Consider the following 18970-nt stretch of genomic DNA (forward strand, 5'->3'; position numbering starts at 1 on the left):
AAAATAAATTAATTTTAAAAATACTATTTACAAAGTCTTCTGCACACTAGCTTTTATATAGGGCAGATAGGTAGCAGAGGGGATAGAACACCAGGCCTGAAGTTCAAAGACCTAAGTTCAAATCTGGCCTCAGACACTAGTTAGCTGTGTGACCCTGGGCAAGTCACTTAAACCTGTTTGTCTCAGTTTTCTCATCTGTAAAATGTGCTGGAGAAGAAAAGGGAAAACCCCAAAAGGAATCACAAAGAGTCTGACACAACTGAAATGATTGGACAACAACTCATGACTGGGGCTTTTTTTTCTTCCTAGCAATTTTTTTACTGATTTTCCCCGTTTTCTTCCAACTTCAGGAATCAGTAACAGCCCTTCTGGTTGCCACATCACTCTGAACATCTTTGCTATTTTCTAAGGACTGTGTAGATTGTTTTGCAGCAATAATATGACACTATGGCTCACAGAATAATAGATCTGGAGCTGGAAGAAGTGACCTGAGAGCCCACCTTGTCCACTTACATCATTTTACAAATAAAAGAGCTGGGGTCCAGGGCGATCCAATTACTTGCCACAGTCAGCTCTTAACAGGTTTTTTGTTTGTTAATTCATCTTTGAGCATTTTCTTTTGCATAATCATTGACGCGTGCGCAGGGTCTTCCCTATGCTGATGCTGATGAAATCACGGATCTGGGCCCCCATCCCTGCAAAAAAACAAACAAACTAAAAGTTTGAAGCATAGTGTCATCCACAGTCTTGAGGAAAGCTCTGCCATCCTCAGTCCTAAGCACATTTTTATTTCTGTACATCTGCCATGATGCTAGTAGAAACTGCCATAAACTGCCTTGCAAAAGGAGATTTTCATTTTCACACTTTCTTTAGATGGCGTCATTCTGCTGCAAAGTTAAGCATGGAGTTACTATATATCCCGCTGAGCTCCTGACTCTCTTTAAAGAATGAACTGACCCTCTTACTTTGCCTTGCATTCGGTTTGTTTCAGGTGGAAGATCTGATCTCACAGATTCGGGAAGTTTTCATTGAGACTTTAGATGATCTCACTTGGATGGATGCTGAGACTAAAAAGAAAGCCGAAGATAAGGTGCAGACAAAATCAGGGGTTTCCCACCAAAGGAGGGAATGCTTTCATGGGAGGTAGGGGCAGGGGCATAAAGCAAGAAGAAAAGCATCACAGTCAAGGATCAGAGCATGAAAACGTAGCATTCCTGCAAATGCTAGCCTGCCTACACTTTTCCTATGGGCCTCATACTTTTTTGTGATTTTTTTGTCACTGAAATCATTGTGCAGTCATAGACTCTTCCAAGAATTTATCTTTAAACTTCTCATACACTTGTTTCTATTCAATGTAAGTAAAATGTAGGAAAGGCATAATTGTATAAAGCGAAGCTCAGGATGTGAAGCCCGTGGAGCCGATCATAATTGATTTGGTCCCTTGCAACCCATCTAGAAACTTCAATCCATGCACACAGCTTGGATGTTCTATGTCAGTCCTCAAATGGACCACAAACCTCCAAGGAGAGGGTGAAAAGCCATGAGCACATGAGCCTCGTATCATGTCTTAGCAAAGGAATATTAAGTTCTAGTTTTTAAAACCATGAAATGTGTGGTTAAAAATCACATCACTTCTCTGGGCCTCAGTTTCTTCACCAGTAAAATGGGTATGTCATCACCTACCTCAGGCAGATATTGGAAGCAAAGTGATTTGTAAGCTTTAAAGCATGGCATGCATCGGTTATTGCTGGATTATTGTGGTTATTGCTATTATTATGTTGTATACATAACCTAGCACAGTGGATAGAGGGCTAACTTTGTTGTGGTCCTCCCCGTGGGATCACAGGAACATAGACATAAAACCTAGATATTCCCACCCCTTTACCTTACAGATGAGGAAACTGAGGGCCAGGGAGTTTAAGTGATTTACCCAAGGCCATAGAGGGAATAAGCCCCCTAATAAGGTAGGATTTGAACCCAGATCCTCTAACCCTTAAGCTTGTTCTTTTTCACTGTACCACATTGCCTCTCTGGGGCAGCAATGTGGTGCTACAGTGGATAGAGGGCCAAACCTAGAGTCAGGAGTACCTGAGTTCAAATCTGGCCTCAGACACTTCCTAGCTGTGTGACTCTGGGTAAGTTGCTTCACCCTGTTTGCCTCAGTTTCCTCATCTGTAAAACAAGCTGGAGAAGGAAATGGCAACCACTCCAGTATCTTTGCCAAGAAAAACAAATGGGATCAGGAAGAGTCAGATACAGCTGAAAAATGACCAACTGAATATCCCCTCTCTCCTAGCCGGCCTCCCTCACTTTACACATGAGCAAACAGCACAGAGAGGTTAGACTTGTCCCAGGGCAAGAGCCAGGGTGTGAGCTCAGGTGCTCTCATGATGAATCTATCTCTCTTTCTCCCATACCATGTCACCTTCTAACCTCTCAGGACCTAAGGCACATTTCTCAGCCCACAAGTTATACATAAATTGCCAGTCTTCGTTAGTGGAGGGAGCTTTCACACTAGGAATTCTTTACATTGATGAAACCATAGGTCTGAACCATATAGCAATCAATCATTGCATCAAAAAGCATTTATTAAGCACCTGCTGTTTGCCACTCACTACACTAGGCACTGAGGTCACAAATGAAAAAGTGAGACAACACATATACATATATTAATGCATACAATATATGTACATGTATTATATACTTAACTACACACATCATAAACATATATATTACATATATGCATTATACATAAGGTAAAAACAAATATATGTGATACGTATATATGTATAGAGTGCACTATGTACATGTATTATACACTTAACTGTGTACCTATTTATCAAATATAAATATACATTATATATAAGGTATATACATATATGATACGTGTGTGCGTATATATGTGTGGGTGTGTGTATATATAGTTGTAGAATTGGATAAGGAGATGGACTTCAGATTCCACGTCCACATAGTCAGCTTGCCCATTGTCTACGTAATTCACTATAAATGAATGGGACCCATTTGAAAGTAGCCCTGACTCCTTCAGACCAATTTTCTAAGTGGCAAGTTAATAAACAAAGTCACTATCACCTGTTGATCTCTATTTGTGTTCCCTTGGACTGGGACATTTTGGAGCAAGAGTAATAGTTAATGTTGATAAGAAATAGTTTCAATTGGCCGAATCTGTATCAAAGATCAATTCTGTTCTGAATTATGAGGAATGCCAAACTAGTGGTATTTCCTTTTATGACCCAAGGGAGAGAAGGAAAGTGCTGTAGAAATAATTGGCCTGGATTTCAGTAAAGCTTGACTATGTCTCTCACATTCTTGTAAACGAGATGGAAAGATGGAGGCTTGGGCTTTTTTTAATGGTCAGGCCCAAAGAGTTTGCTTTTTGGTTTCATTCAGTCATGGTTTGCTGCCACTCTGGAAGGAGGTCTCCAGTGCAGGCTCTCTGATGCAATAATGTTTTAGTTCCCAGACTGAGAACACATCCAAAGGGGTGACTGAGCAATGAGGTCGTCTCTACAGATTCAATCTGGAGCTGTGGCAGACTCTCAGCTCTCAAGAGCAGATTCTTAGCAACAGCCACAGGACAGAACATACTGGCCCATTTGCTTGTGTTCATGTGTCATGTCATTTCCCAACTTGATGTCTTCTATCTAGCTCTCCTTCCTGTCCTTTGCTTCTTAGAAGCTTTGGCTTCCTTTAAGACTCAGATCAAGCACAGGAGGCTTTATTACAGCCTTCTATCTACTCTGTAGTTTTTATGTACTTCTTTGTCTCTCCCAATAGTATATAAGCTCCCTGAGGGCAGGCACTGTTTTGGCTTTTCTTTGGATCCTTGGCATTTAGTACAATGCCTGGTACATTTGGTTGTTCAGTCATTTTTCAGGCATGTTCAATTCTTCATTACCCCATTTGGGGTTTTCTTGGCAAAAATACCAGAGTGGGTTGCCATTTCCTTCTCCAGCTCATTTTATAGATGAAAAAACTGAGGCAACCAGGGTGGAGTGACTTGACTAGGGTCACACAGATAGTAAGTGTCTAGGGCCAGACTTGAACTCAAATATGAGGCTTCCTGACTCCAAGCCCAGCATTCTACCCACTGTGCCACCTAGCTTTCTACCTGGTACATAGTAGGCACTAATAAGTTCTTGTTGACTGACTGATGGTACGTTACAGTCTGGATAGTGGCAAACCATCTGTTTGTAATATCTGTCATAGAGACAGACAATCAGACACTGTGTCCCTTTGAAGCATCTTGGTCTAGGGTGTGCCAAAGATTGTATGGAAAGGAGCTTCCTGCGGGCCAGGCAATAACAACCCTCACCATCATTCTGTGCAGTTTCTCTACTGTTCAGTGTAGACAGGCACATTTCAAAGGTACCTTCCTCATCCTACCACTGGGAAATAGCTCAGCTTCCCAAAATACAGGTTGTCGCAGCTGCCATTGTACTCACCTCTCCATGCAAATTCTGTGTGCTCCCCACAATTGTTTTCAGTAAAGGCGTACATGTTTAATATGGAGTAAAGGTGAGCCGGCAAGCATACTGAAAGACCATTTGTCTTTCCCATTCAGTTGAACAGTGTTATTCCATTGACCCTGAAGGGCCTGAGGCCACATAATCTACAATGATTGCCTTGAAAAATAACTGGGTTGATGATATAAAACCTGCAAAGTCGGTATGGTGCCCCTAACATTGTACTGAGAGCATCTGCCCTAAGCCTGCAAACACTATCTGCTTTCTCAACCAGATTAATGTAGTGGAAAGATGATTATGGGCGGCTGGAATGGCAGCCAATGCCATCAGCCCTCACATAATATGTAAGCGAAACCTTTCTTTAGAAAAACAGTTTCATAAAACACAGACACATACAGGCAGCAGTGCCTTGTCAATTTTCATTTGGGGTAGGTTTCTTGGGAAAGTTGCACCAAATGAGAATGGCCTTGTAAAAATTAAGCACCAGTCTTGTTTTAGCACACTTTGGATTTTTTGAAAATGGGATTTTTTTAGTGCACCCTGGGAACCTACTATTGACAAGGCTCCTTCTTACTTGAGGGTACATAGATAACAGGAGTTTTTTTGTTGTTCTCTTATTTTGTTTTTGTAAATGAAATTTCTCAGGTTCTTTGTGAAATGTGATTTTTATTTCAGATTTTTCCAGTCAATTTCCAAATTCAATCTTCTCATTTTTCTAGGCCATGGCAATTAAGGAAAGGATTGGCTATCCTGATGATATCATTACAAATAATGAGAAACTGAACAAAGAGTACAGTGGGGTAAGTCTCTAACGGAATGGGGCACATGATGCTCAGGACTGGTTGAACTGCATTTATTGCGGGATTGTGGGGTGTATTGACATCATGCAAATTATATGTTGTATTGTTCTATTTTAAATATGTTTTCTTCCTGCTTTTAACACATTGACTTGTTGAGCCTGGTCATCTGACTTCTCAGGGCCCCAAGAAGGTACAATACAGTGTCCTGATCTCCATTCTTAAAGAGGGTTTCCTCACTGGCTATCCCTAGACCAATGAAATCACACATCCATATACTTTTTTTAAAATGTTTAATTCAAGTCAACAAACATTTAATAAGCATCTATTATGGCCTGCTGGAGAAGGAAATAGCAAGCCACTCCAGTATCTTTGCCAAGAAAAGCCCAAATGGGTCACAAAGAGTTGGACATGACTGAAACAACTCAACAAAAACACTGTGGCCTAGGCACTATACTAAAGTCTAAGGATACAGAGGCAAAAAGGAAACAATCCTGATTTCTACAAGTTTATATTCTTCTGTAAGTATAGACAGCAGGGGTGGGGGGAGAGGGAGAGAAGAGGGAGGGGGGAGAGAGAGAGGGAGAAAGACAGATAGGAATGAGAATGAGAATATTATGAACTGGGAAGGCATCTAAGAGATGTGTTTTGCCTGACCAGAACAGTAAAGGATTCTGAATCAGAGGTGTGGAGGCCTTGTATTCCAGAAAGGGTTGGGTGTCCTATGCAAATAGACAGAAGCAGGCAGAAGTGGGAGGTTGGGTACTCCAGAATGACTAAAACCTAGACTGTGTCCTAGGAATTAATATGAGAAAGGGCTCTGAAGGACCTGGATTGTGAAGTGTCTTAAACACTAAGCTGTGACATTTGTACTTTATTTTAGGGGCAATAGGAAGCCATTTGAGTAAGACAGTGGCATGGTCAGACTTGTTTCTCTGAAAGATTATTTTGGCAGCTCTGTGGACATGGATCAGAGGGGTAAAGTAGAGCAGGAAGACCAATTACATCAGTCGAGACTGAGGTGATGAGCTGAATTAGGGCTGTGGCCAAAGAGGAGAGAGAATTAACCCACAATCACCAGACTCACCTTTAGAAACTAATGATACTGAGTGGAAAGCTGTGTCTGAGAGTCTTCTTCATTGCTTCAGGCTGAGATGCTACAGGCACTGGTTTTAGCCCCAGTCGTGTTTAACCTTATTTTAGCATCTAACCAGATCGGTAACCAAAGATTAGTCAGAAAAAAAGAAGAGAATTTGAAAGAGCTGAGAGGTTCCAGATCAGGAGCAGGGAGTTTTGCACCATGTGTGGCCCTCCAGTTCATGGCCATTGTGCCTAAGGCCCCTGGGATCCCTTCCTCCCCTGTCTCCTGCCTCAGATGGCTTATGTCAGGGTGTATTACTTATTCTTCCAAATACATTTTTGGAGCTCATTTCCTCTCCCACAAACATTCCATTTCCCAAGCCTCCTCTCATCTTTTGAGGGTGTTTTTTAGGTTCTATCTTCAATAGAGTCTACACACACACACACACACACACACACACACACACACACACACGCACACACACACGCAAGCACACGCACACACACACACACATATTTACACTGTCCCCCACTGAGTGAGGATGAATGAAAATACATTAACTCCACAGGGAATTTAAGAAATTTCTGAGGGGAACGGACACATATGTAGACTGCCGTTGCTTAAAATGTCTGTTCTTCCACAACACTGAAGCCCAAAATGAGGGAGCAAAGAATCCAGAATAAGAATTCTGGTCAATTGTGAACAGAATTCCCAATCCTAGGGTGAAAACATCTATAAGTGTAATCAAACCAGTCTGTACACTCATACTTAATCAGTGAAAACAAGCCCCTGGTCAGTGATTTTATTTTTCCCTTTTTTTGGAAGGGAGAGAGAGAAAATAAATAATGCTTAAATGCTTGTTTGTTGAAAAAATACTTTAATGAAATTTAAAAACAAACACAAAACCAAGGACTATCCTTCTTGGGTCCTGGTTGGCTTTTCTAATGCAATTCAATACAACAATCATTTATTAAATGTCAATTATGGGACTGAAACTACGCTGGGACAAGGTACAAAGACAAAGAATGAAACCATTCCTGCCCTCAAGGAGTTTAAGGTCTTTTCATCTAGGAAAGTTTCCCCTGGCTGTCTCCCTCCCCTCCCCACCTCTTCTCTCCCTATTTCTCTCTCTCTCTCCTCCTCTCTTCCTCTTTTTTCCCTTTCCCCTCCTTCTCTTTCATCTTTCTCTTGCCTTCTCTTTTCCTTTCTCTCTCCCTCTCCTATTTCTCCCTCTCATTTTCTCTCTCTGCTCTTTGCTATTTCTTTCTCTCCTTTCTTTCTCCTCTTTACTCTTTCTTCTCTCTCTTTCTCTCTCTTCTTCTTCTCCTCCTCTTCTTCCTCCTCCTCCTCTTCCTCCTCCTCCTCCTCCTCCCTCTTCTTCTTCTTCTTCTTCTTCTTCTTCTTCTTCTTCTTCTTCTTCTTCTTCTTCTTCTTCTTCTTCTTCTTCTTCTTCTTCTTTCTCTCTCTCTCTCTCTCTCTCTCATACTCTTTCTCTTTCCTCTTTCTCCCTCTCCCTTCTCCCTTCCCTTTCTTTCCTTTCCCTCCCCCCACCCCATCACTTGCATTTTTGATGGCTAAATTAACAAGAGAGAAGAAAGGAAAGGCAAAGATGGGGAGAAGTAGGGGGTGGTCCTTTTTACTTCCCAGGCCAGAACACAGACCTTTCCTCCACTGTGGTCACCCCCACTCTTGCTGTGACTGGCCACCCCAAAGTGATTCTCACCCTAGAGTCAGAAGATAAGCCTGTGATCCTGAAGGCTTTTCCATCTCAGCTTACCATTCCACATCCTTGACTCAAAATTATTAAGGCTTATAAAAGCCCAGTATTTCCTAAATTTATCCAGTTCTATGTCCTTATGGCATCTTTTAACTTTCTCATTGCCAATGCCTAGAGGGTATTTTTAGGGACAGCTATGTGATACCATAGGGCACAGAGTGCTGGTATTGGAGTTAAGAAGACATCCTTGTGAGTTCAAATCTGGCCTCAGACATTTACCAGCTGTTTGACCTTAGGCAAGTCACTTCACTCTATTGGCCTCAGTTTCCTCATCTGGAAAATGAGCTGAAGAAGGAAATTGCAAACCCCTCCAGTATCTTTGCCAAGAAAAAACCAAATGGAGTTACCGAGAGTCAGACATGACTAAGAATAAAGAACAGGATATTTTACTGAAAAGATCTTTAAAAGGGTATATTGAAACAGATCTATCCAAGTAAATGAAAATATTGGGTCCTTCATCTATTTCTGCTTGGACATGCATGCAGATATTTTTAAACAATTAAAGGTTATTACTGCTTAGTTTCGTTGCTGATAAACAGAGGTAAATCCCCAAATCTCTTTTAGCTCATGTATAATTAGAAACTGGATTTATAGCTTTTAAATTGATCACAGTAGAAAAAAACATTTCCCACCATGGAGGACAGATATTTCCTTGCAAATGAGTTGCTTCTGTTTTGTTTTTTGGTAGACAGATGGAATGGAAGGTGGAGGTTGTAGGGTCACAGTAGCTGTCAGATTGGGGTGGTAGGAAAACAGAATGAAGGAAATTCAAGAACCACTTGTTTGAGCCAAAACCCAGATAGTGGAGAGAATTTCAAAGCATTAAAAGAATGCAAAACACAGTTTGGCAGCACTGTGTATACTGAGAACAGCATCATTATTAAGGAAATAAATTAATTTCTTACAGCAAAACGAGGATTTTAGACCAACTTTCCATATCTTATGTAGCACACTGAGACATGGTATATGGAAATTCATTTGAATGATAGATGGTGACAAAACATGTGTGAAGCATGCATTGAAGATGACGTTTTTTTTTTACAGTTGCTATAATGATTTGCCTAAATGCAAAGAAATACTTTAGATCATTCAAAATTATTAGAGTTAGGTGCAAGATCAACTATGCCCTGTTGAGCTGAAATTGTCTCTTGGAGCTTTCACTACCTTGCTAATAAATGAGCATTGGGTTAGATGACCTCTGAGGTCTCTCCTAGCTCCGAGCCTGTGAACCTCTGCACCCAGGAATTCTTCAAGGTCACAGTCACCATCTTGAACATCTTACAGATATCTCCTAGTACATTTCATTCTTTGGCTTCCATGGCTCTCACTGCTTTAAGTGTGTTGATATTTCAGTTGGGTTGAATCATCCTTAAAATGTTTGGCAGGATGGATGAGCCCATTTGGAAATGAACTAGTCTACCCCAAAATGAGAGTGTCACCTCACATAAGCCACAATCTATGAACTACACTCACAACATTCAAAACATAAAAATTATGGCATAGTATCATCTTTCTGATATTTTTGTACATTTAACTAATTGCATAGTTATGGAATTAATGATTCTCAATCAATTGCCTCATTACTCTCAATCATCATTTTCTCTGCCTTCCCTCTCAGAAATACACTTCCCATATCACTCACTACTCCCATAAATGAATTGTCTCCCCTGTTAGAAAGTAAGTTCTGATGAAGTAGAAGCTTCTAGGTCTTGCTTGATTGCACGTGTATCCTCAGTACTTAGAGTAATGCCTGGTGTATAGTACGTCCTTAATAAATGCTTTTTCTTTTATTCTGTCATTCATTCACATCTAATCAACCAGTGATTCTTCTATGACGAGTATATGTGACATCTCTGTGTGATTTGGACAAAACCAAGTCCTACTTTGGTCATTTTAAATAGAAATTTAATAAGTTTATTGGCAGTTCATAGAATTTGAGAAAACATTCCCCCTTTCCTACAAAAGATGCATGTATGACTTGATAATATATGCGGATAACTTAAAAGCAAGATATTGCTGTTGTATTTTCTAACCAAAAGCAACATTTTCTGTAATTTATTTAGTTGAATTACAAAGAGGAAGAATACTTTGAGAATATCCTGAAAAACCTGGAGTTTAGCCAAAATAAACAGCTAAAGAAGCTCCGAGAAAAAGTGGACAAGGAAGAGTATGTATATTCCCACTTTTGTTGGGCTTTGTTCTGAACTGTTCTTGATCCCTTCTGTGTTTGCATGCCCTAAGTCCTCAGATCTGTGCCTTCTCAAGGAGACATCCCTTGTAACAAAGAATGAAAAAAAGAAAGGGAAAAACGAAGAACTCTGCTGAAATGCCTAAATCTAACCCTTGTTTGGTTAAGAATTGTACCCTGTTCCATGCCAAAAGGCCACCACCTCCTCAAAGAAGGGCAAAAGGCCCTAAAAAGGTCCCCAGTCTTCTGTTGAGCTAAGGCTGGTCACTAGAAGTACACAGCATTGTTTTGTTTTTTGTTCTCTCCAATTATGTTGTTGTAGTCATTGTGTGTATACATGTCTGGGTACCCATGTGTATATATACATACATGTACACACACATTTGTATATATGTGTGTGTATACATGTGTGTATGTGTGTGCGTCCAGCCTCATAAACTTACTAGCTGGGTAATCCTGGGCAAATCACTTAAATCTCTGTCTGCCTCAGTTTCCTCATCTTTAAACTAAGAATCATAATAGCACATACCAATTGTAAAGTGCTTAACACAATGCACATAGTAAGCTCTATGTAAATGTTAGCTATCATTATCATTGTTATTCCAGATTGCTTTCACAAATCACCAAACAAATTCAGAACTCTAACAACAAGTTAGTATTGTACCTTTCTTTTCCCCAGCCCCTCTTAGAAAGACCAATGTCATCTTTTGTCATATATACCCAACTCTTGGGTGTAAGGCGAGACCTTGATTTTTGTTGTTATTCAGTCATTTCAGTCATGCCCAACTCTTTGTGACCCCACTTGTGGTTTTCTTGGCAAAGATACTAGAGTGGTTTGCCATTTCCTTTTCCAGCTCATTTTATAGATGAGGAACTGAGACAAAGTTAAGTGACTTGCCCAGGGTCACACAGCTAATAAGCATCCGAAACAAGATTTAAACTCAGAAAGATGGGTCTTCCTTTCTCTAGGCCCAGCACTCTATCCACTGTACCACCTAGATGCTCACAGACTTGGAGCTAGGAGGGACCTAAGAGGTTATCTAATCCAATGCTGATTAATTAGCAAGGTAGTGTGAGGTTATGATTTTACTTTTTTCTCAATATTGAGGATTCAGAACAATCTTTCATTCAGTCATTAATAGTTAACAATTCTTTTTCTGAAAACTGTTCATACCCTTCGATTACTAAAACCATTGCCAAATGTCTCTTGCTCTTATATATGTGTATTAATTCCCTGTATATCTTGGATATCAGACACTTAGTAGAAGTATTTGAAGCAAAGATTTTTCCCCTCCCCCATTTTCAGCTTCCCTTATGTTAGCTGCATTGATTTTGTTTATGCAAGCTTTTTTTACAATTGCCTGCTATTGAAATGATAGATTTCATCTTCTGCAATCTCCTCAATCCTTTGTTTAGTTAAGACTTCTCTCCTAGGCAAAATTATGAAAGGTACTCTTCTAATTATTTTATCTTATAAACTTGAATAATCAGGTAATGTCATCATTTTGAGCTTATTGCTTTGCAAAGATATTGAGCTAACTCTAATTTCTGTCAAACAGATTTCCAGCAGTTGTTGTCAGATAGGGAGTTCTTCCCCCAGGCATATTGACATTTATAATACATTCATATAATATTTTATTTCATTGTAATATTTTGTTCCCTTTCCATCTCCTGAAGTGAAATATCTTTCTTTCTCAATACAGAGCATACATTCTCAGTACAGGCATACAACTCCATAAGGTCACAACAACCCCAGTATGCTCCCTGATCTTTAGGACTAGACAGCTATTTATGGTTATACTATTCCTCTAAGAACTTGCCTCCATTTTGACATTCATAACTGAAGACCTAAGCTATGTCATTTCTTCATTCTCTCATTTCTTCATTTATCCCTGCTTGATCCCCCACCTTTTCTCAGAGAGATCCAGTGCCCCTTTGGCCCAATCCATTGATGACTTCCTACTATTCTGATCTCACTGGAATTTCATACATGATCTTCAACCTTGCTATAATCATTCAGTTGGGTCTCAAAAATCCATTGCCTTTGTGAATTGGCAGTATAGATTTATAGAGCACTAAAAAGTAGTCTGTGCAGAGGCAATACTTCCCCCAAATGCACCATTACCTATTAGCTACCATACTGGATGTGGAGTCATGAAGACTCAGGTTCAAATCCCACCTCAAATGAACTCTTCAACCTAGGCAAGTAACTTAATCTGCATGAACTTCATGGAAAATGAGGTTACCAAGAGGACCTACCTCACAGTGTTATTGAATGTGTTAAAGTATTATATGAAGGCAAACAATTAACTAAATTTTAAGGCTCTGGGAGTTCTTCATCCACTTATGCCCAAATAAACTTCTGCATTATTTGCAAATAATAAATAGTTCATTTAGCTAGTGGTGACAGGTGGCTTGATGAAGTAGAAGGAGGAAGAGGGAGAACAAGCATTTGGTGACCACTTAAAATGTGCCAGGCCCTGCGCTAAGCACTTTTTTTTTTTTTACAAATATTCCATTCGAGCCTCACAACAATCCTGGGACAAGAAGAGGATACCGAAGCAGGCAGTGGACAGGGTCACATAGCTAATAAGTATCTGAGGCCTGATTTGCATTTGTCTTCCTGACTCCAGACTCAGTGCTCTAGACACCCAGCATTGCTGGGAACTGTCATAGCGAATTAAAAAGGAAACCTTTCCGGGCTTTTCTCCATCCTTTCTTATTTCTCCCTCTCATCTACCAAACTATGATGCTCAGAATAACTGAATGTTAGAGGAGCTCAGAATTCAGCTCCCTAATTTTGTAAATTTGAAGGCTAAAGGTCAGAGGGGGAAGTACATGGCTTAAGACAGTCAGCTAGTTGGGGTCCTGACTCCCAGGCCAGCCCTTTACCACCCTGCTATCTTCCCACCAATCAGCCTCCATTTTTAGTAGAACTGGACAGATGGGGATGCCACCATAAAGAGAAAGACTGCTGTGTTTGAACTCAGGAGGCTTATGTTCAAATTCCTCCTCAAACATTTAATAGAATGTGTGCTCATGGGAAAACCAACTGACTTTTCAGAGTCTCCATTTCTTCTTCTATAAAATGGGTCTGATAGTAAGCACATAATCTAACTCCATGGACAATAGATCTAGACATGGAAAGTCTGGCCTCTCTCTTTTTACAAAGGAGGAAACAGAACCAAGTGATTTGCCCGAGGTTACACACAGATAGTAAGCATCAGGAGGTAGGATTTGAACCTGGTCCTCTGGGTCCAGAGGACAGAGATTCCTCCACTGTACCATGTTGTCTCCCAAGGAAAGAGCTTTGCAGGTTTTTAGGGTCCTTGAAAATGTGAGTAAAGAGCTATCTCCATATATGTAGATAAATTAACTGGCTTATTCATCTACATCTTTGCCTGTCTCTTAAGTGCAGGCCCCTGTAGGCCAGGGGCTAGGAGAATTCACATCCTTGACCATCCTTGCACACCCAGGACAGCATCATGCTGAAGCAGGCAGATCCATAAATTCTTTCCGTGTTGCCCTGTACTCAGTACCAGGAGTAAGTACACACTGAAATTTGACCTGGGTCCCTCCATGGCTTTGCTGACAGATACACTGAGACAGCAGCAGAATGTTCTGAGCCCTTGCAATGCCAGGATGCTTTTAAACACAGGCTGACTTCAGGGCAAGGGATGGAGCCAGCAATCAACTGGTCTGAAAGAAGTTGGAACTAATCACACCATTTCTGAGCTAAATGTTGAGAATCCCGGCTGCAAAAAGAGAAAGGTCAGGGGATAAATACACTTAAATCTACAGCTACTACATCCTGCATCTGGAGGCCCTAAAATACTCATTAAAAAGATCATCCTGTCAATCTGAAAAAGAAAATCACCTTTTTATGTAGTAGTTTTTTTTTTCAATTTTGAAAATGTCTTTCATCCACCAGAACACATTTCATGTCTTTAAAATACTCAGAATTTAGATTGAAAATCTGTGCTATGTAGATCTCATCAGGCAAAGTTGAGAGACAGAATAGGGTGTTGGGTAATGGGTTCCCAAGGGAACCCATCATGGCATTTGATTGGAGGAGGGAAAAGGGCAGGTTACATAAGTAAAAGCAATGAAACCTAGAGATCTGAAGGAAAGAATACTCAGTTAATCCATAAAGCTAGTGAAGTCAACAAGGCTTTATTAAGAGCCTATTATATGCTCATAAGTCATCACAGAATCATAGAGTTGGGAGAACCTCAGTAACCATCTAGTCCGAGCCAGATTTGAAAGGCACCCAAACAGTAGCATAGACAACAAGTGGTCATCCAACCTCTGCTTGAGGAAATCCAAGAAGAGTCTTCCAAGTATCATTTAGCCCCAGGGAATATCAGAGGTGGTCACTGCCTTGCCTCAGTGAATCCCTGATGGATCACTTAGTCTGTCTGTGGTGCAGCTGACCCAAAGTCAAGGAACTGAGGGAATCAGAACGTCTGCCTATTTTTGCCTGTACTTGGCTGTGCTTTCTGCTCTTTGGATAAAGAAGGATGAATCACAAAAAGACACAAAGAGGGGAAAAAGGTTTTGTGTTTACATAGTCTCAGGGTGATCAATACCAAATTTCAGAATTATTTCAAACATCTTGACAATTAGAATCTTGTGTTCAGCATTGTCATAGTTTAGGAAGGGCACTCACAGGTTGTGTGGTTTGTCCTTCATTCTCGAAGAGAATCATGACATCAGAAAGATGAAACTGGCAACTATCCAGATGAGGACAACCAAGATGGTGGAAGGTCTCAAGTTCATGACCCATGAGGATCAGTTGAAGGATTTGGGGTTGTACCTGGAGAAAAGAAGACTTGGAAAGGGATCCTTGATAGATGCTTTAAGTATTTGAAGTTATCCTCATGAAAGATGGTAAAGACATTCTCATTTGTCCCAGGGGGCTGAACTAGAAGCAACAGGTAGACATAAAAAAGAGGCAAATTTTAGCTTGCTTTCAGGAAAAAAACTTAATGGTAGTTAGATTTGATCCGCATTGGAGGTCTTCAGGCAAAGTCTAAAAGACCACTGTTCAGGTATTTTGTAAAGGTTTTTCTTCTAGGCATCATTTGGACTCAGTAGCTGAAAACCTTTTGCTCTGGTTTTCAGATCTGTTATATTCATAAGAGAATCACATTCATATTCTTTGTGTGTTAATGAATTGGTAGTATCTCTAAACATGACATTGTTCTGGTACATGAGCTATAAATTTAAACTCCTTTTTGAACAGACAGGAGGCCCCATTAAGAAAAAAAACAAACCTGGGCAGCCCTCCATCATTTCTATCTCTGTTTCCCAACTTCAGATTATCCTTGGGATTCCTCAGAGCAGAACGTTCTATAATCTTAACCATGATGCATGGTGCCAATACTTGTATATCATGCTTTGCAGAGCAATTGAGTTACCTTTCATAAACCACAGTGAGTTTTTTCAATACCAGGCCCCTGAGTTCTAATGCATCAAAACCATGGAACTAAAATGGCAAAACTCAGGCCTAAACTCATTGCTTTACTGTAATGAAAGTCTTCAGGCAGCAGTAAAACACAATACGCAGATAAATCCCAGGCATAGAAATAATTATTTATGTGAGCAGAGCACATCCAAGTTCAGTGCCTTGTATGTGAACTGCTCTGGGGTTGGCTGACATTTCTACACTTAGATGGGAGTAGAATCATGGAAGTCAAGGTAGCCACAGTCAACACAAGGCCCTAAGTGCCCCCTGAAATGGTTGTTGGGAGGCGGTATAGTGTAATGGAAAGAGCCTTGGATGTGGGGTCAGGACATCTCAGTTAGGATTCAAACTCAGCAGCTTACTAGCTTTGTGACATTGGAGAGGTCAGGTCAATTCAGTGAATTTTTATTAAGTGCTTTCTCTGTGCCAGGCTCTGTGCTAGGTGCTAGGAATGGAAAGATAAATGTAATGACTCAGTCCTTAAGGATTTACATTCTATTGGTAGAGACAGAGTAATTTGGGGGAAAGTACTGACTAAGTCTCAGGAAGGCCCTCCTATACTTGAGTTGAGTTTTTTAAGGCAACTAAGGATCAAGTTGCTTCAGTTTCTCAAATGGGCCTCAGTTTCCTAAAAAGATGTTGTTGGACTAGATGATCTTAAGGCCTCTCTAAAGCTCCAACAGTTTATATTGCATGAACATTCAGAATCAGGTCTGAAAGTGTCCTTGACTCTTTTCCATCTGTCCAGTTATACCAGAAACGGAGACTGAGTGGTGGGAAGATGGCCAGGGCAGGGCAGCAAAGGGCTGGCCTGGGAGTCAGGACCCCAACTAGCTCACTATCATAAGCCATATACTTCCCCCTCTGACCTTTAGCCTTCAAATTTACAAAGTTATAGAGTTCAATTCTAAGCTCCCCTCCATGTCCAACATTCAGTTATTCTGAGTATCATAGTTTGGGAGATGAGAGGGAGAAATAAGAAAGAGTGGAGAAAAGCCTGGAAAGATTTCCTTTTTAATTCCCTATAACAGTTCCCAGAAATGCTGCAAAGGGAACAAAGAAGAAAAGTGTGAGAAAGTCTCTTGTTCTAGGGAAGTATTGACCCAACCGCTTTCCTTTTTTATTTAATTTTTAAGGATCTTTTGTTTTTCAAATAAAGTCTCTCCTTCTCATATAGAGGGTCATCCCTTGGTTAGTTCTGATCATCAAGAAATTTTTCCTTACACGATTTATGACAATAACTTGCTGAGGCTGGAAGACTGAACAAGAGACAAGCAGCTCTGATGCCAGATATCTAAAATCACTCTTTGCCATCGGGTCAGAGGTGAACATTTCAGATAATCTCCCCAGCACACCCAGCCAAAGCAACACAAATCAGCTTTTACCATTTCCCTGGCTGCATTTTTGTTGGATGTGGAAAGTTTTCATCAGCTAAAAGCTCCTTTTAATTAATGCTCAAGGATGCCATTGGGGAGGGAGGATTAACAAGTTCAAGGTTGACTTTTATACATTATTGTACATGGATCATGTTCAAAAGACATTATCAACAGTCGCTCTGAGTACATTCCAACTCTGTAAAGGAAGCTCCCAAGGGCTCCTTGAGAAACGTGAAAAGAGAGTGATGCTTCTCAAGGAATTCAGCTGGACCAAAATACTCAGTGGAATCTCATGATCCCTGTTTGGGATTTATCATGGTATTCTTCATCTTTTCCGCTTCTCATGCTACACTCTGAGGCTTTTCTTCCCTCCGTCATTTCAGACAAATGTTTCCCTATGTAACTGCCTGGATAACTTATGAAGATTCTCTCCTAACTTGTAGAGTGGTTAAAGTTTGTGCCTCTGTTATATAACATACTGAAGGATCCATACTTGATGACATCACACAGACTTGGATTGAGCCACTGATTTTGTTGTTAGAGGATCTGGGTTCAAATACCAGCTCTGAGATTTACTGCCTGTGTCAATTTGGGCAAGTCACTTTCCTTGTGAAAATTGGATTATATGACAAGCACTTCCAGCTTGGGATCTAGGATCTTCTGAGGGAAGATGATTTGTCAGTATTAGATAAAGCAGAAAAAGAAAGGGGTCTATACTATTTTGTCTTCTTATAAAGAGTGATCAAAGGTAGAACCACTTCCATAGTTTTCTATATTTTGCTGACTGAATGGGAACTACATGCCAGCTGGGCCCACAACACGAGGGAGAACAAGAGAAATATTATGGAGAAGTCCAAACAAAATTCTACTAGAAAAAGGGTGTAGTTTCAAACCTTTAATAATATGCATTATAGTCTCCAAGAATGAGACATTAATAGTGGTTTGGGTCTACAAGAACTTATGATCAATCAGTAAATGTTTATTAAATATCTACTATATGCCAGGTACTGTACTAAACATTGAGGACACAAAACAGAAGCTAAAGACAGTCCTTGCCTTCAAAGAGTTTACAGTCTAATGGGAGAATAAAGTACCTACTGTGTCTAGGCATTGGCTTTCCTGGATTTGGGTCCTTGGCCAGATCCAAAGTTCTAGAGGCACTTCAGTTCAGAGGCAATTGAGATCGGATTTGGGATTATCCCTGGGTTATTAGCTATTTGAGCCTTCAAATAGTACACTTGGTGAGGAGGGCAGGGGTTGAAAAATAAAAAAAATCCTGCGTACTTCTGAAACATGAACTGACAGTTGCCTAACCCCTCAGTATCTTACATGGTTTCCCATTTGTTCAGTGGGAACCCCAGTTGTGAAGATCCACTATTTGCAAAAAGCACAGTATACAGACCGAGAAATAGAAATAATGGGAGAGATTTTCTTATAAAAAGTGGAGAAAATATTTAGCATTATCTTTTTGGTGGGCTTTCCCTGTCCTCCACAGAGTTTTTATTCCCAAGCAGGAGTTAAAACAGACACCTTAGGGCAATACTCTAAAGGGAGCTTGCAGTAGTGTCATGGCATTCAGCTCTGATCTGTTCATCAGGAATACTCGAAAGTCCTTAGTTTCATTGAATATCCATTTTTTTTTCTCCTGAAGGGTTATACTCAGTTTTTCTGGGTAGGTGATTCTTGGTTGTAATCCTGACTCCTTCTGGAATATCATATTCCAAACCCTCTGGTCCTTTCATGTAAAAGCTGTTAAATCCTGTGTAATCCTGGAGGTAGCTCCACAGTATTTGAATTCTT

At 40.4% G+C, this 18970-nt stretch overlaps 1 protein-coding gene across 2 annotated transcripts in view; it reads left to right on the top strand.

Annotated features, from left to right (window-relative positions):
• MME (membrane metalloendopeptidase) overlaps positions 1-18970 on the top strand; it is a 135399-nt gene that overhangs the window by 77752 nt on the left and 38677 nt on the right. For both annotated transcript variants that reach the window (XM_036754638.1, XM_036754639.1), the window contains exons 14-16: positions 992-1090; positions 5204-5284; positions 10203-10306. In XM_036754638.1, coding sequence (XP_036610533.1) covers positions 992-1090; positions 5204-5284; positions 10203-10306 — 284 coding nt within the window. The remainder of the gene's footprint in view (positions 1-991; positions 1091-5203; positions 5285-10202; positions 10307-18970) is intronic.

This window comes from Trichosurus vulpecula, chromosome 4 (assembly GCF_011100635.1).
Source record: "Trichosurus vulpecula isolate mTriVul1 chromosome 4, mTriVul1.pri, whole genome shotgun sequence".
NCBI classification, from domain to species: Eukaryota; Metazoa; Chordata; class Mammalia; order Diprotodontia; family Phalangeridae; genus Trichosurus; species Trichosurus vulpecula.